The 20,840-nt window shown below is 35.9% G+C and overlaps 2 protein-coding genes across 2 annotated transcripts; one reads left to right on the forward strand and one right to left on the reverse strand.

Moving 5' to 3' along the window:
• The first annotated feature begins 628 nt into the window (after positions 1-628).
• On the forward strand, positions 629-20,358 carry LOC117343454. The gene is made up of 20 exons (XM_033905810.1): positions 629-715; positions 1,038-1,145; positions 2,871-3,140; positions 4,201-4,324; positions 5,141-5,342; positions 5,824-6,059; positions 6,734-7,066; positions 7,833-8,096; positions 8,515-8,647; positions 9,523-9,717; positions 10,097-10,133; positions 10,305-10,373; positions 11,830-11,984; positions 12,140-12,332; positions 13,234-13,353; positions 13,581-13,735; positions 14,157-14,270; positions 15,039-15,156; positions 15,393-15,486; positions 15,865-20,358. The coding sequence occupies exons 3-20, from the start codon at positions 2,891-2,893 to the stop codon at positions 16,004-16,006; spliced, it is 2,934 nt and encodes a 977-aa protein (XP_033761701.1). The 5' UTR covers positions 629-715; positions 1,038-1,145; positions 2,871-2,890; the 3' UTR covers positions 16,007-20,358.
• LOC117344107 (extensin-like) lies at positions 1,504-2,409 on the reverse strand. The gene has a single exon (XM_033906754.1). It carries the CDS (start codon positions 2,407-2,409, stop codon positions 1,504-1,506), a length of 906 nt encoding a protein of 301 aa, XP_033762645.1.
• Positions 20,359-20,840: the final 482 nt, after the last annotated feature.

A 20,840-nucleotide genomic window follows, 5' to 3' on the forward strand; every position in this document is an offset into this window, starting at 1 on the left:
ATATCTAACAGTGTCTTCAATAATACCAAATATATTTCACGAGTGGGGCTAATATTTTGATATTTTTCATTCGTGCTGCGCACTCGTGAAAAATATCAAAATATTTGCCACACGAGTGAAATATATTTGGTATTACTGAAGACACTGTTAGATATTATGTTATTACATTTTTTAACACGAAAACCCTACCCCGTATGCTAACTAGGCCTACAGCGATAATTTGTAAACAAAAAAGTAGTTTCCCCTGTCCAGGTGCTGACATATATGTGGGGCTTTCTGATTGGTCAATTATTTTGGTATATTCTAATCATTAATTTGATTGGTCAAATCAGCAAAAGTGATATTTTTCACTGAATATTTTTTTATATTTCACTGGTAAAAATGTAATAAATCTATATATTGTACTGTGTCATCGATGATTTAAAAAAAAAAAAATTATGTTTTTTTATTTTATTTTATTTCTTTTTTTTGAGGGCGGGGGGGATGTTGTATTTTGTTTTGTTTTTGTTTTTGTGTGTGTGTTTTTTTTTATTATTTATTATTATTAATTGATAATAATTCCCCTGCTATTACTACATCTAATATCCGTAATATATATTTATAATTTAGTCATTCATTTCAGCTTTTTGTCCGGGAGGGTGTGGCAAGGGTAAATGTATTGCGCCTTCTTCCTGCCGTTGTCCTTCATCTCACACGGGCGCTTACTGTGGCACACGTAGGTGTTATTTTATTGAAGGATATGACGTCATGATACATCACGTGACTCTTTCTTGGTGTCAATTTGCAATCCGTTCTAATTCTATTCACAGGCTTTTTGTGCCAAGGCATTCGTGTACCATTGTGAAATAAGTATTAAGATCTATTAACGTTCAAACTGTGTTTTTCTACTGTTTTATTTTTATACTATTGAAGTATGTAAATAGACATCACCTTAAATTTTGCTTGAAATGCAAAATATCATCTTGAATATCTTTATATCTTACCTGTTGTCGCAGCGTTCCTGTGTTTAAACATACACCAATATCTATTTTCTGCAGCTCAATGTTCTAGCCGGTTGCCTTGCTATCCTGGAATATGTTCTTACCCCAGCACATGTAGATGTGCAGACGCTTTCGGCAAGACAGACTCCACGCATTGCAATAGAAGTAAGTTGATCACTCTCATCAGATTATAATTCAAAATCATCAATATTCAGGTAATTTCTTGTTTCTGTTCCGATGACTCACTTTCTACAAGGTGACAAAGTTTTGGAGAGAAATCCTCCCATTTCCACAAATAACTGATTTTCGTGCGCCGACTGTATTCAGTGACACCAGAAGGAAATGGTTTATTATTAGCATTTTATTCTTATATGTCGATTTAGAGTTTGACATTATTAACGAGTGATTTCTTGTTCCTCCAAGTCACTTCATCCAGTTTTGTTACCTTTCAGTTGTTATACAATGTAACTTGTAATGTCAAGTAATTCAGATCACTGAACGAGACATCCTGATCCAGCAGACATCAAATACGAGATACAAGTGAAAACACACTGTTGGGGAGGGGTTGGGAAGGGGTTGAGAAGAGGGGAGGGAGAGGGGTTGGGGAGGGGTTGGGAAGGGTTGGGAAGAGGGGAGGTAGAGGGGTGCGGGGAGGAGTTGGAGGAGACGTTGGGGAGGAGTTGGGGTGGAATTGAGTTGGGGGAGGGGTTGGGGAGGAGTTGGGGAGGAGTTGGGGGAGGGTTTGGGGGAGGAGTTGGGGAGGAGTTGGGGAGGGGTTGGGGGAGGAGTTGGGGAGGGGTTGGGGAGGAGTTGGGGAGGGGTTGGGGAAGGGGTTGGGGGAGGAGTTGGGGAGGAGTTGGGGAGGGGTTGGGGAGGGGTTGGGGGAGGAGTTGGGGAGGAGTTGGAGGAGGGGTTGGGGAGGAGTTGGAGGAGGGGTTGGGGAGGAGTTGGGAAGAAGGGAGGGAGAGGGGTTGGGGAGGGGTTGGGAAGGGTTGGGAAGAGGGGAGGTAGAGGGGTGCGGGGAGGAGTTGGAGGAGACGTTGGGGAGGAGTTGGGGTGGAATTGAGTTGGGGGAGGGGTTGGGGAGGAGTTGGGGAGGAGTTGGGGGAGGGTTTGGGGGAGGAGTTGGGGAGGAGTTGGGGAGGGGTTGGGGGAGGAGTTGGGGAGGGGTTGGGGAGGAGTTGGGGAGGGGTTGGGGAAGGGGTTGGGGGAGGAGTTGGGGAGGAGTTAGGGAGGAGTTGGAGGAGGGGTTGGGGAGGAGTTGGAGGAGGGGTTGGGGAGGAGTTGGGAAGAAGGGAGGGAGAGGGGTTGGGGGAGGAGTTTGAGGAGACGTTGGGGAGGAGTTGGGGTGGAATGGAGTTGGGGGAGGGGTTGGGGGAGGATTTGGGGAGGAGTTTGGGAGTCTGATACAACAAAATAGTGCTTCCATTACTTATTTGGTAAACAATTGCCAGCCTACGGTAATATAGAGGTCGATAAATTATAAATTAGTTAAATATCTTATTCTTCACCTATGAATTAAAATGGCAAATTTCTGATCCCCGTTTTATTTCTGTTTTATCAAAATCGTCTTATTTTGTATAACGTTTTAAACATAAACACTGGTATGTATCACACTTCTTCCAAACGTGCTGTGCTGTTTTCTTTTGTATCGAGCTTTTTTATTGGTCATTTGTATAAATTGAATTATGTTCTGAGTGTTTCGATTGGTGTTTTGCTTAAATGTGTTATTTTTGTGCTTGCGAGGTGCTGCTATATCGATAAATTAGTTTTCTGATAAACCTGAAGTGATAATTCATTTCGATGTAAAGCAAAACGTGTTACTTTGAGCTATATCTGTTTAGATAGACTTAATAACTAATTATGTACACAATTTACTGCTGATTACAGTAAAACAGAAACCGTCGGTGATGACTGCTAACGCTTCCTTGGAATTTTACGATAAAGACAAAGACGATATCATATACTCGTTAACTGTGGTCGCCCCTAACAACGGTACCGACATTCTGGAATGGTGGACCAACATCGGGAAATTCAACCGGTTTGACATTGCCATGGAAGCTTTTCTTGACCTCGGGGAACTTCCCCAAAGACCGTCATACGTGACAAGCGACAGGTTCGGAATTAAGAGTGCTCGCATCTCGTACACTCTGACAAAGGGTGAGTAGCCAGGATATGGTATATGGACGTGGAAACATTTCAATTCAGTAAATCTTTCAACATCCATTGTAATAATTGTCAAAATTATTATTATGATATGATACATAAACATTATAATACATGCAATGCTGTCAACTAATTTGATAATAGCCCAGTTATCCATTCTCAAAACAAAGCCTCGAATCAGTGAACACAATAAGGCAGAATTTAAACTCATTGGACTTTCGAGGAAAGATGGAAATTCTGTATTCCCTGTACCTCAACTTATGTAATTAGAGGCGATTATTTTTGGTTACCCAGCAGGATCGAGGTGGCTTCTCGAACGTCTTCTGTTACGAGGACATTGGAGAACCGATAACATGACAAGCCCCAACACATTGCATGTTAATGGCATAATATAAGTTGATCGTTGCTGATTGTATTTTTTTGCTGAAAGCTTGCCTTTGAAGATAACACAATTGATTTATTGCTCCACTAAGACACCTTAGATATTTGCTTTTTACCTGTTTTCCTGACACCTCTTTTATTTATGTTAGTGTCCGTTGATGTTTTATGAAGACTCGTTTTCAAATGACGCTGAACTAAATGACGCTGACCTCAAATGATGCTGAACTAAATGACACTGACCTCAATCACACTGACCTCAATCACACTGACCTCAACCACAATGACCTCAATCACAATGACCTCAAATAACATTGACCTCAAATCACACTGACCTCAAATGACGCTGACTTCAAACAAACTGACCTCAATGACACTGACCTCAAATCACACTGACCTCAAATCACACTGACCTCAATCACACTGATCTCAAATCACACTGACATCAAATCACACTGACCTCAAATCACACTGACCTAAATCACACTGACCTCAATCACACTGACATCAATCACACTGACCTCAATCACACTGACTGTTGTCGTTTCTCGACACTTGTCCTCAAATGACTTTGAACTCAAATAAGTGTACAATATGAATCCTTACGGACATATTTTTATATCTGTCAACCATCTACATTTATACAATATACAATGTATAAAATATTATTTTTCAGGGTCTAGAACACGAAACCGTACCGATTATGTAATCTGTAAATCGTCATCCGGTATCGAGGCTGACGTACTCAGTTGTAATAAGCACGTGCCAAACTTTGATTATCGTCTGGATAACGCCGACGTGTAAGATTCATTATATCAAACCGTTTATTTTCTAACAGAAAATGACATGTAATCAGTCTCCTACATTATAAGACATAACCATTGTATTTAACAGTCCTATTTCTCAAATCGATGATTTCAGATTAAATGGAAACAAACATATGGTAAGGGTGAAGGTTAAAACTCCACGAGCAATTGCACCTTTGACACCTTACTCTCATTGAGAAGTAGTCCCTTGTATGATATTGGGAAATCGGAATTAGAGACATGGATGTTATATATTAAGATTATGAATGTTATATGTTTGGGTTCTGAATGTTATATGTTTAGGGAATGAATGTTATATGTTAAGATTAGCAATGTTATATGTTCAGGTTATTAATGCTATATGGTTTGGTTATCAATGTTATATGTTCAGGTTATTAATGCTATATGGTTTGGTTATCAATGTTATATGTTCAGGTTATTAATGCTTTATGGTTTGGTTATCATTGGTATATGTTCAGGTTATTAATGCTATATGGTTTGGTTATCAATGTTATATGTTCAGGTTATTAATGCTATATGGTTTGGTTATCAATGTTATATGTTCAGGTTATTAATGCTTTATGGTTTGGTTATCATTGGTATATGATTAGGTTATGATTTTGTTGTTGTTTAGGCTATGAATTTTATATTTTGTTGGTTATCATTGGTATATGATCAGGTTATGAATGTTATATGTTGATGTTATTAATGTTACATGTTTTACTTATGAATGTTATATGTTCAGGTTATCAATGCTATTTGATTATGTTATCAATGAATATGATAAGGTTATCAATATTATATCTTTAGGTTTACCATGAGATTTGAGGTGACAAGTGGAGGCTACATGGAACTCCGAGGCCGGTCACGATCTCCATTTCATGGTAAAACTGGATTCAAGGAAATTCGATTGAAGATTGACTTTGAGGCACCTTACCACTGTCAAGAAGACAATACTTGTGGATCAACCAGTCCAGTGGCGCCATTAAAAGTCGTCAAAGATATAACAAGGGTATCAACTTTTACTTTATAAGTCGGGGATGTGAGAATTTTACCAACTATTATATGACAGCACCCCCACCCCCACCCACCCAAACCCCGATCCCCACTCACCCTTCCATTTCGCTTATAATTTAGCGGACGTAGATCCTGGCCTGGATTAATCGATATCATGAGTTTGGTTACATTATTTTTAATACACTATATCATTTTTTTTCAAAAAAAAAAAACAATATTGTTTACACTGTATCATTAACTAAAGAATTTTGATATATACCTTGCTTATAAGTGAAGATTGTTCATGTCATTTCATAAATTGTTTGCATTCTGCAGTGTGATTACACTTAAAGGCATGACGTTAAATTGATGCATGCTATGTATGTCGCCCGATTCTTTAACAATGGCAATGAAGAAAAGAAACCTTACGTATATAATTGACATTCCCCTTTCTAACTATGCCTTAACGAAATATACTATCCTCACGCTCTGAACAGGACCCAGTCATTCTCAAATGGGCAGGATGGGAAGACGAGCTTTCTGGTCTGCATTCATATATTTTGGAGGTCTTCAAATTGAGTGGCAGTAGTGAGTTCTTACTGGAAAGCGATCCTAATAAACCAACCTATGTATGGACATTTGGCACTTCCGTTCGCCAACACACCGTCACCCCAAATGAACCAGGAATGTACTCGGCGATACTCGGCGTAAAGGACCGCGCCAACAACACCAGGTAAGGTTGTAAGAATAAGCTACAACAGGAAACCATATCACGATTTTTATCCGACTGATTTAAGATTGGAGGGAATAAATGAGGGTAATACTGACCGTCCTTCATTCCGTTCGTCCGCGTTACCATCTCCAGGAATTAAGTCCAAATGGACCTTTTTTGAGTATGCCATGTTTCGAATTTAATATTTCATTTTGTCAAATCACATTTGTTCGACCAAGCAGAAGAAATCTGTTATCATTTTTCACTCACCCACTTGTAATGCGAACTACTCTATGGTAATGTTATTTTTTTTAAAGTGAAAAAAGGAATAGCACAAGTTTTATTTATATTACAATAAACTGAGCTTTATAGATGGGCCATTGTGTTGGTACCGTCTTAAAGTACCATTGCTATTTTGGAGAACTTTAAGTATTAAGTACCGACAACTCTATTCTACCACACTTGTATCTCTGTATGACGATTTTCCATTACAGCATTAAAACATTTCAAACACATACAAGCAAGTTGCAGTAATCCGAAAAAAAAATGTTTTTGATGGTAGCTGGATAAACGTATTTGAAAAAGGAAGGAACGGTTTAGAAATGACCGCGCATTAAGACTTTGATAATGTTTTCACTCATGTCTTGAATTAATATTTATATTCATATCCGCAAATTTTAACTCCGATGTTACAGATACGTCCGAGAATTATTTCTGTATGATTCTACGTCGGATATCTCCATGGAAGCTTCCCATCCTATACATGTAACAAGCGCCTCTCCAGAATCGAACTATCACTGGCAGATACCGAACACTACGGGAAAAACGTCTATCGAGATTGACTGGACCGGCCATTTTGTCAACAAAGTTCATCAGGAAGGCGGCTTCTTGGCCAGTGTTATAGACTACCCTACTCAACTTAAGAACGACTACCTGGACACAGTACAGAAGGCGATCTCTACAGAGCTTAGGAACCCAGCTGCTAACAGGACAAGCGACAACATAACGAATAGCAACGGCATCATTAGGTAATGTGAATTCTAGTTTCCATAGAAATGAAAACCCTACAAATACCTGTATTTCCGCTAAACCTACCGACTTTATTATATAGTTGGCTGTGCCTACCCTGAAGTTTTTTTTTTTTTTTTTTTTTTACCATTTTCTATGAAGGACTAGTATATCAATGCTTCTTTTCATTGTGATCGTGAACAAAAATAACTTTTGAAAATATCTGGATTTCAAGATTTACCTATTCTGGGACGTTAGCGTATCATTACCTGCCATTTTCACGAGGCAATTATACTTCGTCGATTTTTTTTTTTTTATTTATTTATTTATTTGATGGCTTATCAGTTCGAAAAACATAAACATCAAGACCTGGTAGAAGAACATTCCGCCTTCGCAAATCATACTGATACTTTACGTCAAAGAAAAAAAAGAAAAAAAAAGAAGAAAGAAAACCCAACGATTTCATGGACTTTTTTCTGACGACAAAAGATAACTCTTTATCAAATTTTAATTTGGGCTTCTATAGTTTTCTGTATCAGAAAGCGAAACCACAACACTTACAAAAGTCCATTGCCGTGTCTTTCAAATATTGGAATTCTTCACGCTGAATTTGATATTGCTTTATGGCTAATATAAGCCATGCATGTTTTCTGTTTAAACGAAAATACCAATTTTGTAGAATATTGCGTAGCTGAGGGGCATGAAGTTTGTTCGGATACGTAATCCAAACCGCATGAAGCAGAGGTTCGGATACGTTACGTTCGAACTACTTATTGTTTGTTTCAGGTTCGAATTTTATATGGAGACCTTCATAAAGAACGCGCCACCCCCCACAACGAATTGGAAACAAGTTCCAGGTGTATCAGAGACAATTACAATCAAAGAAAATGTTCAACCTGGAAACTGCGAAAGTGTATGGGTCAGAGCTTATGATATCGTCGGAAACAATGCTACAGATCGCGGGATGGTATGCTTTGATGGAACGCTTCCAATCATTAGAGAACATTCCTTCGTGTTCGAACAAGATTCCGAGAACGAGGTTGCCAGCAGGTAGGTAACGAATTAGCGGTTACTTGAAATGTTTAAACCATATAGTTTTATTCGCTGGGGATTTAATTTCGCAATATTCGTAGTCATTAAACACAGCCCGAACATAGACACATCGCGAATATTGTGTAAGTAAGAATTATATAGATAAGCGTGTTTACTTATATATTGGAAAATTTTGAAATGAGATGTTGCGCGAAAAGGCAACGCATTGGTTTCGACTGACACAACCGCGAAAAGTTAGCTCCACGAAATTTAATAACTGTACAGCAGAATATGTCAACAATTCGATTAATGTTACATGTATCATCAACCTAAAGCATGCCAATGCGATTAAGGTTAACTACTTAATGAATAAATTAGTTAAATAGGTCTTAGCTTAGTGAACTATTATTAATGATGTTTTTATCTCCTTATGTAGACTGTTCTTTGAAGCGTTGGATCATGAGAGCGGCATTGCTATGGTAAAATGGTCGTTCACAGATAACGCAACACATCAAAGTATTGAGATCCCGACACATCTCAATCTGGTTATTCCTGGTAAAAAAGTAAATGTGAGTATACTTAGAACGTGCCTCCAAAACAAAAGATTTCCGATGGATAAAATGTGTAATCTTCCGGTATAAAGATAGCTGATCTCTGTAAGAACTGTGTTTATACTAACAAAGGAAGACATGTAGTACTGTAAAAGTACCTGTTCTTCTGACTCCTCCTCTACACCGTCTAATAATTTCTTGTTCGGGGTAGAAATTCTAAACCGTTGAAATACATTGACGAAATATCTTTAGTAGTCCGAGTTTCCTCTGGCCCTGCCATCATGTTCCGTGTAGAGCCAGAGCGCACAACTATATGAAAACGTGAAATTATCCGACACCGGTCTACAATGTAGACTGCTTTTAACCTAACAATGCCTTCAAGAGCGTAGTCCATCCTTTATATCAAACAGTTTCATTTTCTAAACCTTTTTCAGACATTGGACCAAGACGAGTTTACATGTGTGGGGAGGGGAATGGGTTAGAGTCTCTGTTAATACTTTATAAAAAGGTCACGCATGCCATTACCCAAGTTTAGTTTGGTTTGGTTTTGTATCGTTTAACAATCAATCAACAGATGTAGCAAGTTACGGCAATCTCCTTTGTGTGCGAACTACAATGGTGTAGTTGGTGTGTTTCTATCGGATGAAGTATACTCAATGTTATAAAAGGATAGATCTCTAGGTTGCGAAGGATAGGGTCCAATAGCAAAATACAGATTTGTAATTTCTTTTTTTCTTGATTAATAAGGAAAGTATTGACTCCCATGTATGGTACGGAGATGTGGATCCAACCATATGTTTGTAACTTAAGTTGAAGGATTATTTAATGACAACTTGGTGATGCAGGCCCAATTACATTTGGTTATACGCTTTTGTTTTGAATGTTTGATTTAGGGGACGGGGGATTCTTGTCAGCGCTCTGGAGAATGTTACTGCATTACTACTGGGGAGTGCTTTTCTGAAAACTACCAGTTAGATATCGACCACTGTGTTCTCTACCAGCCCCGTATTGAAAATACTGAAACCCACTACATAACAACAATCACCGTGTATAATCAAGCCATGCTCAATATGTCCGCTGAATTTGTGGTGAGTGTAACTCCATTTTTATTCCCTTGTATAATTGGAATGGACATAATTAAGGTGACCTAAATATATAAATTCAACTGTAAACACATTCAAACTTTTTCATCATTTAATATTTTTTCCTTGTCACGAACCTCGCCATTTAACCTTGTCGTTATACATGATGCAGAATATGTAAAGAATTTCAATTAATCCTACCTGTAATTTTGTTTAAAACCATCATTAATTATAGATGTCTTCGAATAATTTTAAAGCTTTCACTTATTATGATCGTTATCATCATACCAATCACTGCAATCAGTGTATTTGTAATTTCTATGTGTTTACTAGCATAACATACATAAACAACAATGAAAGTGTTTGTTATGGACCTTTGTTTTAGATCGAAAACGTTCAAAACCTTGGCGGTATGGACTTCTGTAAGTAATAATCCGGGTTAACTAAAGCTATCCAATTGTCTTTCTAAATATCTCATTGCTCATTGCTCATACCATCTATCTACTTTGAAAGGAAACTAAACCGAACAATAATTAAAACACTACCATGAAAAATACATTTTTATCGAAAAGAAAATTTCCTCCCTTATTTAGGTGCGCGGAAATTTAGACTCGTTAATTCAGGAGCGTTGACGGTTGGTGGAACATCAGGGATTGTTATATGTGAGTAATCCTGTTTCGTTAATTCAATACTTTCCAGTCTGTTTGTTAAAAGATTGATATGTGTACACTTTGTAACTATGGCAGCCTAAGTCGGTCAAAATCTAATCAGAATTAAACATAATGCAATGTGATTTTTTGCCCGAGGTTGTTGGAGATAATGGCGTTTCGTATGTCTTTTTAGGTCACCTGAGACAAAGTCTCAAGTGACCTATTCTAATCCCCTTTTGTCCGTCGTCGTGCGTCGTGGGTCGTGCGTCGTAGGTCGTGCGTCGTAGGTCGTGCGTCCGTAAACAATTTACATTTTCGACTTCTTCTCCAAAACCCCTAAACCAAATTCAATGAAATTTGGCAGGAAGCGTCTATGGCTAAAGGTCAACCAAAATTGTAAATTATTTCGTCCCCACACCCCAGGGGCCTAAAGAGCGGGGCTAAAAAGGGTCAAATTGACTAAAACTTAAAAAATCTTCTTCTCTACTCTCAGATATGATGGAATCAAACACTCTTCATAGATGGAAGGGTCTTAAGGTGCTTTACCAAAATTATAAATTTCAAGACCCAGGGGTCTCACGTTTTCCCCTGGGGAGGGGGTAAACTTTACTATAGTTAATATAGGGAAATAACATGTTTGACTGATTTGTTTGATTTCTATTGGAATTCATTCTAAATTGGTTAACATTTTTAGCATGGGATGAAAGTTTAATAATATGCATATGTTGGCCCTGACCGACCCCTAGGGGCTGATGGGCGGGGCCAAAAAGGGTCAGTTAAATTAATTGAAATATATCAAATCTCAAGTGACCGTTAAGGCCCATGGGCCTCTTGTCTCTTCTTTTTTTTACCGATACTGACTCTCCTTTACTCGACTTAATTATCGATATGACACCGTATAGTCTCTTATTCTTGCGGGGATAACATATTCGCTATTTCGAAGGCAATTGGCAGGTCGCTATAATTTGGTCCGTGAAATAAAAGACATTGGCAAAATATTATCTCTGAAATAAACTGCAGGCAAATACTGCCGCCATGTTGTACCGTCATTAGCCGACTCGGCTGACTCATCCTCGACCTGTATTCACCTAACATTATTTTGTACTCTTACCGGTTGTGATATACTGTAACATTTATATTCCACTTATAATATCATATTTCAATCTTAATTCGTTGAAATTTAATTATATTGCTTTAAATAAATATCGCGAAAAATTTGACCTTGGAAAATAACCGGATGTACGGTACTTTTGTCTGTTTTTCTCTAGTTTTAAATTAAAATCTTACCGAGTTTCATTATATTTAGATTATTATTTCATTTTTTTTTAAATTATTTATTTATTTGTGTACTTATTCATTTATTTCTTTATTTTTCCCTTATTTAATGTCGCTTTTTTTGTGTATATTTCATACTTTATTTTGTCATATTTCTTTGGAATTTAATTACTTGCTTTGACAATATTTTCAGCCTGTTCACTCCTGTTGGTTTTTGCGATCTTTGTGGTATTCTTGCACAAGACTGGACGCCTGCAAAAAGTCAAAGACAGGAGCCAGGAGCGCATTCGAAGTATTCGGCAGTCAATCAGGAGAGGACATGGCTTTGATGGGCTTGAAAGTTATAAAGTAACAGTAACATGTTGTTTACATTGTGAAATCAAGAAAAGTTTTCTGTAAAAGTGGGAAATTCGCATTGAATTAACGATTCATTAACTGTCACCGAGATTGAAATCTAAAGAATGCACTATTTATCAAAATAAAAATGTTTTAATTTTTTTCAGACTGGAGGATTTAACGAGGATGACATATATATGTACGGACATCAGACTTACGAGCAGGCTCCTGAATGGAGATTTAGTCCAAATGACTTAACTCTCAATAATTTGATTGTCGTCGGGAAGTTTGCAAGGATATATGAAGCAAGTGTTGTGCAGTCCGGGCAACAATTACAGGTGGTTGCGAAAGTTTTGAAAGGTGCGTTGTATTTTGTTACTTATGAGACATGGAGGTTTTTGTTATTTATTCGAAATTAAAAAAAAAAAAAAAAAAAAATGGTTGACATATTACAGTTTTCTCTAACCTGTCCGATCTTATTCCTAACGACGAGATGCATTGGATATAAAACTGTTTTTCTTTATTTCCATTTAAGTTAATGTGTAGGAACTCATTCGGTTGTTTGTAAGAAATGATTACCTATACACACTTTTGTGTTTGAATAAATTGACTCGCTTATTGTGCAAATGTAAACATGAATTCATGAACTATAGTAAAAATAAATTCAAAGAATGTTATTCAAAAATGGGATAATAAAGAATAAATGAGTTCTCTCTGCCCTACAAATATGATAGCTGCTGAATGGTGTTGAACAAAACATCGTTCTTCTCACAATTTACGTGTTAGTTTTCCTTGGTGATTTATTTTGTATGAGACATATCAGAAGAAGAAACTAGCGGCCACCTGTGTTTTGAAGTTATTTGTTGTCGTGATTTTTCGAAAAGATTTTATGGGTCTTTCTTTAATTCCACTGTTGTAGGTTTTACTTTGTTGTTTTGTAGTTGTAAACGGTGATGTTTAGGTCGTATCATAACTACGAACAGTCAGTCATATCTTGTTAATTTAACATGATAATTGAGCAGATAATAAATAAAAAGGAAAGACGAGACGAGTAGATAGCAAATCACATTAAAGTAGAAACAATAATGATCGATCATATATGGCATGAGGATCAATTCCTTCTGTAAAAAAAGAAAAGAAAAAGTTCTTTCTCGAATAAGTCCTTTCTGATGGACATTAATAGTGCTACTCTTCTGATTATTGTTTAACAAGGAAGTAAACAGTCGTCGGTGAAATAAAGATACCACATGTTTCTCTTCAGCTGAACACACGGAAGAGGATGCAGTATTAATGACGGCTAAGATTAATTTCTTCGGCACGAAGGTCGGGCGGCATTCTTGTATCCTGGAACTGATTGGAGCAGTTCTCGAAGATGACAAGAGTAAGGTCACATTGAACTTGTATATGATATGCAATAACTGCTTAACACCACTATCTCGACTTGAGAGGATCTATTTAGCGTGCCCATTTATTCACCTCTGTAAAACAAACACACTCATTTTATATGGATCTTATGTTCTGAAGCAAGTCTCCTATTCAGGCTGTATCCAGATTTAAGAAGTAACAGTCTAATTTGATGTTATATATTTCAATCTACTGCTTTCCCAGTGGGACCAGTTATGATATTGGAGCGATGTGGTTATGGCTCCGTAAAGGACTGGCTGGGAAATAACAAAGCCCACCCTGATGACTCAACCATAGACTTCCTATTCCGGTTTGTATACTCAATCGTCCAGGGAATGGAATATCTGGCCAGCAAAGAGGTATGACATTTAATCATATTTTGACAATGATAAAAAAGACGAAACTGTTATTAATGACCTTTTTTCTTTTCTTTGTTTTTTCTTAACAGTTTTATTTACATTTTCACGTGAAACGCAATAATCCTACCGTTGCAGGTTTACATGGTTAAAGGTGTCAAATAATGTCCGATACACATTACAATTGTGATGTTACAATAGCTCTGATTTTTTAACACCGAAAAATAGCACTCTAAAAGTTGGAAGTATCAATTATCAATATCGTTTTGATAAAGCGATCATTAAGTTGGCCACATTCTACATGTAGTTGACACAGCCCTAAAATAGGAATACCTGACAATCAACCAATTATCTTATCATAAGCCCACATCCTCTGTAAATATATGTGGCAATGTGACGTAATCATTAAATTGTTCTTTGTCAGATTACGCACATGCGCCTAGCAGCTAGGAACATATTGTTGACGGATAAGCTTGAACCAAAAATATCTGGGTTTGGACCTCGCCATGGAGATGATGAAGAAGACGGCGAAAAGAAAGTAAGTGGCTTTTTTGTCAATATCTTTGTTTGATTAAAAACCAAATGACTAGAGGGTTGGTATCGCTGACATGGATCATCTTGTTTCCCGTTGAACACTAAATGACTAAATTGGCGTGTTTAGAGGGGCAGTTACTGTTTTTTTTTACATTAAACATAGTGATAAGTATAGATTTATATTGAGTTCATGCAATCAGCTGTATCAGCTAGGCTGGTATTGATTTTCTTTGGTGCACATATAAATACATAAAATTGACCAAGCAATAGTAAAGAAACAGCAGAACACGATTTAACGATTGAACCTCAAATTCATTTTTCTGTAAAGAAGACGGATTTTAAACGATTAATATATATATATACATCTTATTCTCGAAATCCCTTATTTCCCAATGTAAATAGTACAGTATGAAATGTTTAGATATGTTATAAAAATATTAATATGGTTCTGTGTCATATTATTATTGAAATAGCGTATCTAGATATTTGAACATGCCCTAAAGAATTAAAGACGTGGTGTTAGCTAAACATTATGTTGCCAAAACAAAGTCAGCATTGGACTAAAGCTACAGTTTGTGCATATTATTGTACCGGATGAAAAAAAAAATGCCCAAAACTAAAAACATATAGCCCAGTGTCCTGTCATACGTATCATACGAGTTTAAAAGTGATTGATCGCACAATGTACATAAATTTCAATGTTCCATTTGCCGAAATCTCGTAACGCGAAAAAAAAAAAGATAATGTACACTTAATTTCGTTTGTTTGCCAGGAACGCATCCCAGTGAAGTGGATAGCCCCAGAATGCCTGCGCAAGACTGAACATGTGGCATCGGAGAAGTCAGATGTCTGGTCATATGGTGTTGTTATGTGGGAGATTTTCGCGTTTGGTAAATCATTTTGTTGTTCGGAATGCACATTGTTTTTGGTTTTTTGTTTTTTGTTTTTTTTTTCATTTTAATACTCAGTAAAGTTTTGATGTAAGTGTATATCTATCTATTCAAACTATTTAACTGAATTGAGGACAGGGAATTAGGCACCCACCAGGGTGATATTTCAAGTTTATCTAATTATATATGTAAATAGCCTGTTAGTGTTGGAACCAAATATAAATTCTACTTTATAGGAGAAACTCCCTATCCCTCGATAAGATCGGCCGAACTGCCACGTGCCCTGAAGAAAGGGGAGAGACTTAGCCGACCTGAATACTGCGATGAAAAGTAAGAAATGCAAGACATCCTGTAAATAACCTATTGTATTTCATTTACTTATATTAAGACTCATCTTATATAGTGTTTCAATTACCGAATTATAAACGCTCAGCGGAATTTACCCTTCATTGTACGAAAGACTTATACGTACCTTTCAAAAATTATTGATATTAATATATAAAAAAAGAGCTCTAATAAATTCAACTGCACCATTTAGCTGTTTTGTTCTTCTTGGAATCACAAGTGGTTCTAAGGGATAACAAATCTTAAAAGGGGCTGACAGGAATGCCATAATACGACTGAGAGATGCAAAAAAACTCATAATTACATGTAACTTCTAATTTGGATCATATTGTTCATAATATAATTTTACATTTTCTGTTTCAGTCATTACAAAATTATGAAAAACTCGTGGAACATGAAGCCTGCTCAACGCCCAACTTTTCGCGAAATTCGGGAAGAGATTGAAAAGGTGTATAGCGCATCCGGAGACGATAACTACTATGATTGCAGCTTTGCCAGTCATTGAATAAGTATGATAAGAGGCATACTGAAGTCAGCACGGTGTTTGTAGCGAGAAGTACCTTTTTTGACAAATAACAAAAGATGTTAAAGCAGAAAAAATCACAAAAGTACGCCAAAAATAAAACATGGATAATGTTAGATCATTAACAAATACCAAAGAAAACATCAAATAAGAAGAAATAGTTTTATAATTCTTTTATTTTTTTAAGATTTTTCACATATTAAACAATGGACATAAATGACAAAGGTAAAAATCATGAACGCACACATACTCTCACACTTACATGCTGTGATCATCATCATCATCATCATCATCATCATCATCAACAACATGTATCATCAGCATTATCATCATCATGCATCATGCATCATCATAATCATAAGAAGATATAATAAAATCAGAAATACATGTATCATTGACGAAGACAAATTGTCAATTAATAATTCAAGTCATCAAAAATACGTCATAAGTGAAAATTTGTAATCACTGTTAGCATTATTTTAGTGTAGATTGGTGTAATTAAGACATTTGCTGTGTATTCAAAACATATCAAAAATACACGATCTGGAAAAAACTTCTCTTCTAGAAAAAAATATTTCTTTTTTAATGAGATGTAATACATACTACTAGTAAGCTAATGTTCTTTCCGTAGTCGACAGGTAGTTGATTCATGCCTCAATTTACCATTTATGTTTTATAAGTGTATATATTTTTTATGTTCATAGATCTTTATCATGTGTCATTAATTTTCTTTAACATGTATGTAATTTGAATACGAAATTACTTATAATAGTAAAACTAAATAATATAGGGTACATCCAAGGTGCGTTAGTATTGACGAAAAGCGGAAGCAGGGTCAAAACATTTTTCGATGGGAATCAATAACAGTAATCAGCTGTTGTTAGATAATAGTTTAAAGGATTCTCATTTATATCAGTGGACAACCGGATGTGATAAATAAGAAATATTTCCATCCGGTACAATGGCCTCAAGGGAATAAATAATTGCCAGCAAGTAGCTGTACGTATTTATATGTACACTCAAAGCACTGGATAGCATATGAATTTATACGGAAACAGTCATATGAACCTATTAGAAAGGTACTGATGAAGGAATGTGACATTTTGACCGGCAGTTTATGATGTTTGAATTGTACATTTGACAGGAAGGTTATGATTTAGACCTGTGTTGTTTTACCTGTCAGATGTACGAACGGGACAGTCTTGCCTTTAGGTTAAGATGTAGGAGGATATTTTGACTTTGAGGTTTTTTGTTTTTGTTTTTGTTTTTGTTTTTTTTTTAGTTGAAAAGTTTAAGATTAGGATATGATGGAGAAGAGTGACGTTTCGACAGTGCGTTTATGATATAAGAATTTAACATTTTGACCGCCAGGTTATGATGTAGGATTGTGACAAATTAACCATTAGGTTTGAAGTAGGAATTAGACATTTGATTGTTATGTTGTAATATAGTTATGGGACAGCCAGTCAACTTTAAGAACCTGAAATATCAATGTATGATGATTCTATGTTTTATTTTTTTTTATTTGAAACATGCCCGCTTTCCCCAGCCATAGACATTTGTATATACACGTTATCTATGCAAGCTATACTTATGTTTATAGTTTATTGAAATCATCGAAAAATGAATATATTTTTTTAATATACATGTTCAATGTATATATTGTTGTATATTCAAAAACCTTGTTAGTTCATTTAAGATGACATCGACATCATATTTATACTATTGTTGACTTTGAATGAGGTTTACTCCAGGACGTATCAACCCTTGAAGTGTTATTATCGTTGACAACGGGGAGAATGAGATCGCTCAGATTGATATTGAATCCTTGTATTATCCACAGTTGTTTTACAAATGTGTTTTTGTCAAGATGACTGTACTGTTTGGAAAAGGAAACACATGGTTTTAGCTTGTTTCTAATTAAGTGTGCGGGACAAATGAATTAAACCGTTATTTCGCACAAGTTAGGTTTCATTCAAAGCATTTTATAAGATTAGTACAAAAAACATCTACTAATGCTCTAATGGCAATTCTGAGTCTCAATTTACCTCATTAACAACGATTAATTGTTGAAAACCTTTACAGATTTGGCTATATAAAATTACAAGCGTCCACTAAAAGCGTTTACTAAAATCGAATTTGCATACAGAATGAAATTTAAAGGTACATTATAAAAACGGCTGGAAATAAGCTTGATGAAGAAATGAAATCGCGATCCCATGGGAAATTATAAATGAACAGCGTGCACTCATGAGTACCTACCAAAATCTTCATAAAATGCATCATTCATTTATCCTTCAGTTCTGGATTCTTAAATGTATATTGACCAAAGAGAATTCCCATTAATAATGCGTGTCCAAACTGGTCACAGGAAAGTTATTTTTAACGTAACAATAGCTTGAAAAGTCATTAGAAAGTGTTCTTAAAAGGTACATAAAGACCTTAGAATATTGCGAAATATCACTTTAAAAAGTAATGTTAACCTCGCGCACACTACAATGTATAGCGCGGTGAAATTTTCTTTTTGTCGACAGAAAACTAAAATCATCTCATGCATATATTTAACATCATCGACGATATCACCTTTCATTTATTTGCTTATTTGCCCTGGACGTGTTTTAATGTCATGATTATGTTGTCTGTCGATTGACGTAAGCTTTTGCATTTAAACAACCTTTTACATAAGTTAAGAAACAAAAGACCATATTCAAAATGGTGAGATGAAAGAATACTAAAAGTAACATGACTGAAATTATTTTTTTTAAATTAACATTGTAGTGAAATTTATAACAAAGAGACCTAAGTAAAACAAAGGGTTGTAACTGATAAAGCATAATGAAGGACCTGATAATTGGAGTGCAACATTTCGTTGATGACAGAGTAGCAATTTTGTGTAAATGAATTACCTTGATATTACGTCTGTATAATGCAGGGATGATAATGTCGATTTTCACGGTTGAACAAGGGCAAGGGCACCGCTGCTATTTTTAGAAAATCCTTTGTCAGTATTATAGCGGTTTCAGTCTTTGAGGTGGTTTAATCAAACTTCGTACGCTTACAAAGAACCAGAATATCTCAACATTTTCGAGTTTCAAGGTTGGTCAAGGTTAAAGTCACAATTACAATCCGCTATATATTGTTTAAACAATACTCATTGTGCTTGTTCAGATGAAGGTCCTTTTAATTATAATTCCAACGTCACGATATTTTACATGTACAAGTTACTGACGGAAAACACACTATCTTTGTGTTGGTAGGATCCTCACTTGATTTTCAATTAGTCAATTCACTATGTTCATTGATATAGGTATATCATAGAACCAAAGATGACGAAGGGACACAACTGTAATGTTATGACTAGACCGGGCTGGAACGCTTGTCTTCCTTTGTCAAGTATTTTTGTTATGTATTTATAAACACTGTACCTTATGTAAAATGTTTATAATAAGATAAAAATGAACTTCCTTGTTGTATACTTATATTGCTGAGAGAAAAATATAGAATTTCCTTGACTGATTTACAGCTGTTTGTAGGAGAAGTGTAATAAATGAATGATGTTAATATGTATTGTTTAAAATTGGTATATTGTAATATATTGTAGTATACCTGTTTCCGTTCAGGTTTCGTGAAATACTTCACTTGTATTTGTTTTGTAAACGCAAATTGTAACATATTTCATTTTAATCGGACTTTTCACATTTTTGCTGTCATCCTTCATGCTTATTATAAACAAGTTGGACTGTATACATGTAATACAAACGAACGTTTGACAAACTAGAGCCAGCTTTAAATGGAAAGTGTCCTACTTACAAGTACTACTCGAAATTCTCTGTAGCCATGTGATCTCTATATCATAAACAGGAAGAAACCACACACGTCTGTCAAAATCTGAGGTTTTTTTTGTTTTTTTTTTAATTTTTTTTTTCATGTCCACGTTATCATTATTCATGGCTACTTCAATAATAAAGATGAATGTATTACAAAATATTATCTATATGTACATTTCGTACTTTTATGCATGCATGTATTACAATGCCAATTATCCAAAATTTGAATTTCCGTGATGAACATAATGTCTTTAAAAGGAATTATTTTAATTTTCTTTCTTAATAATCTGATTTACAGTTGCTAATAGGACGTTAAACAATGTAAAACCAGTGAAATAAAAGGCCATTGTTACAATGTATTGTTCAATGTTATTCGGTATATTGTGATATACCTTCTTCTGTATATGTTTGGTGTACAGTACTTGTAAGTTCTATTTAACAGAGCCTGTTACTCCTCATTTGTAAATGCAGAATGTTTTTCCCCAATAAATCATCGTTCACCCATTATACAAACGTTTGTAATGTCTTTGCTTTCGGAATTATGAAATGTCTGGTTCAATAATTTGATCAAAGACACTAAATCTGGACAATATGACATCATTACCGTTAAATCGTGAAACCACGACATCATTTTAGTTACTCTTTACAAAACGACAACATTGCTGTTTAATATTGACGACACGACATCATTTATGTTGTCTAATGACGACACATCATCATTTACGTTAAATATTGACGACACGACATCATTAGCGCGTGAGGACATGGATTGCAGCGCGTGAGGGTCTTACTCGAGGGAAATCGGAGTACCCGGGGACAGCATATTTGGTCGGGCAGGTGAACCCATACCTTTTAAATAAATTCCATAATCACGACATCAGAACTGTTCCCGTCGTCAGTAACCCACGATCTTGACTCTCACAGACACAGACAATAGGGCGATTGGTACAGTTTTCGTCTTTTCTCGAATAGTATTTCTTTGGAAACTC

This window comes from Pecten maximus, chromosome 15 (genome assembly GCF_902652985.1).
Source record: "Pecten maximus chromosome 15, xPecMax1.1, whole genome shotgun sequence".
Classification (NCBI taxonomy): Eukaryota; Metazoa; Mollusca; class Bivalvia; order Pectinida; family Pectinidae; genus Pecten; species Pecten maximus.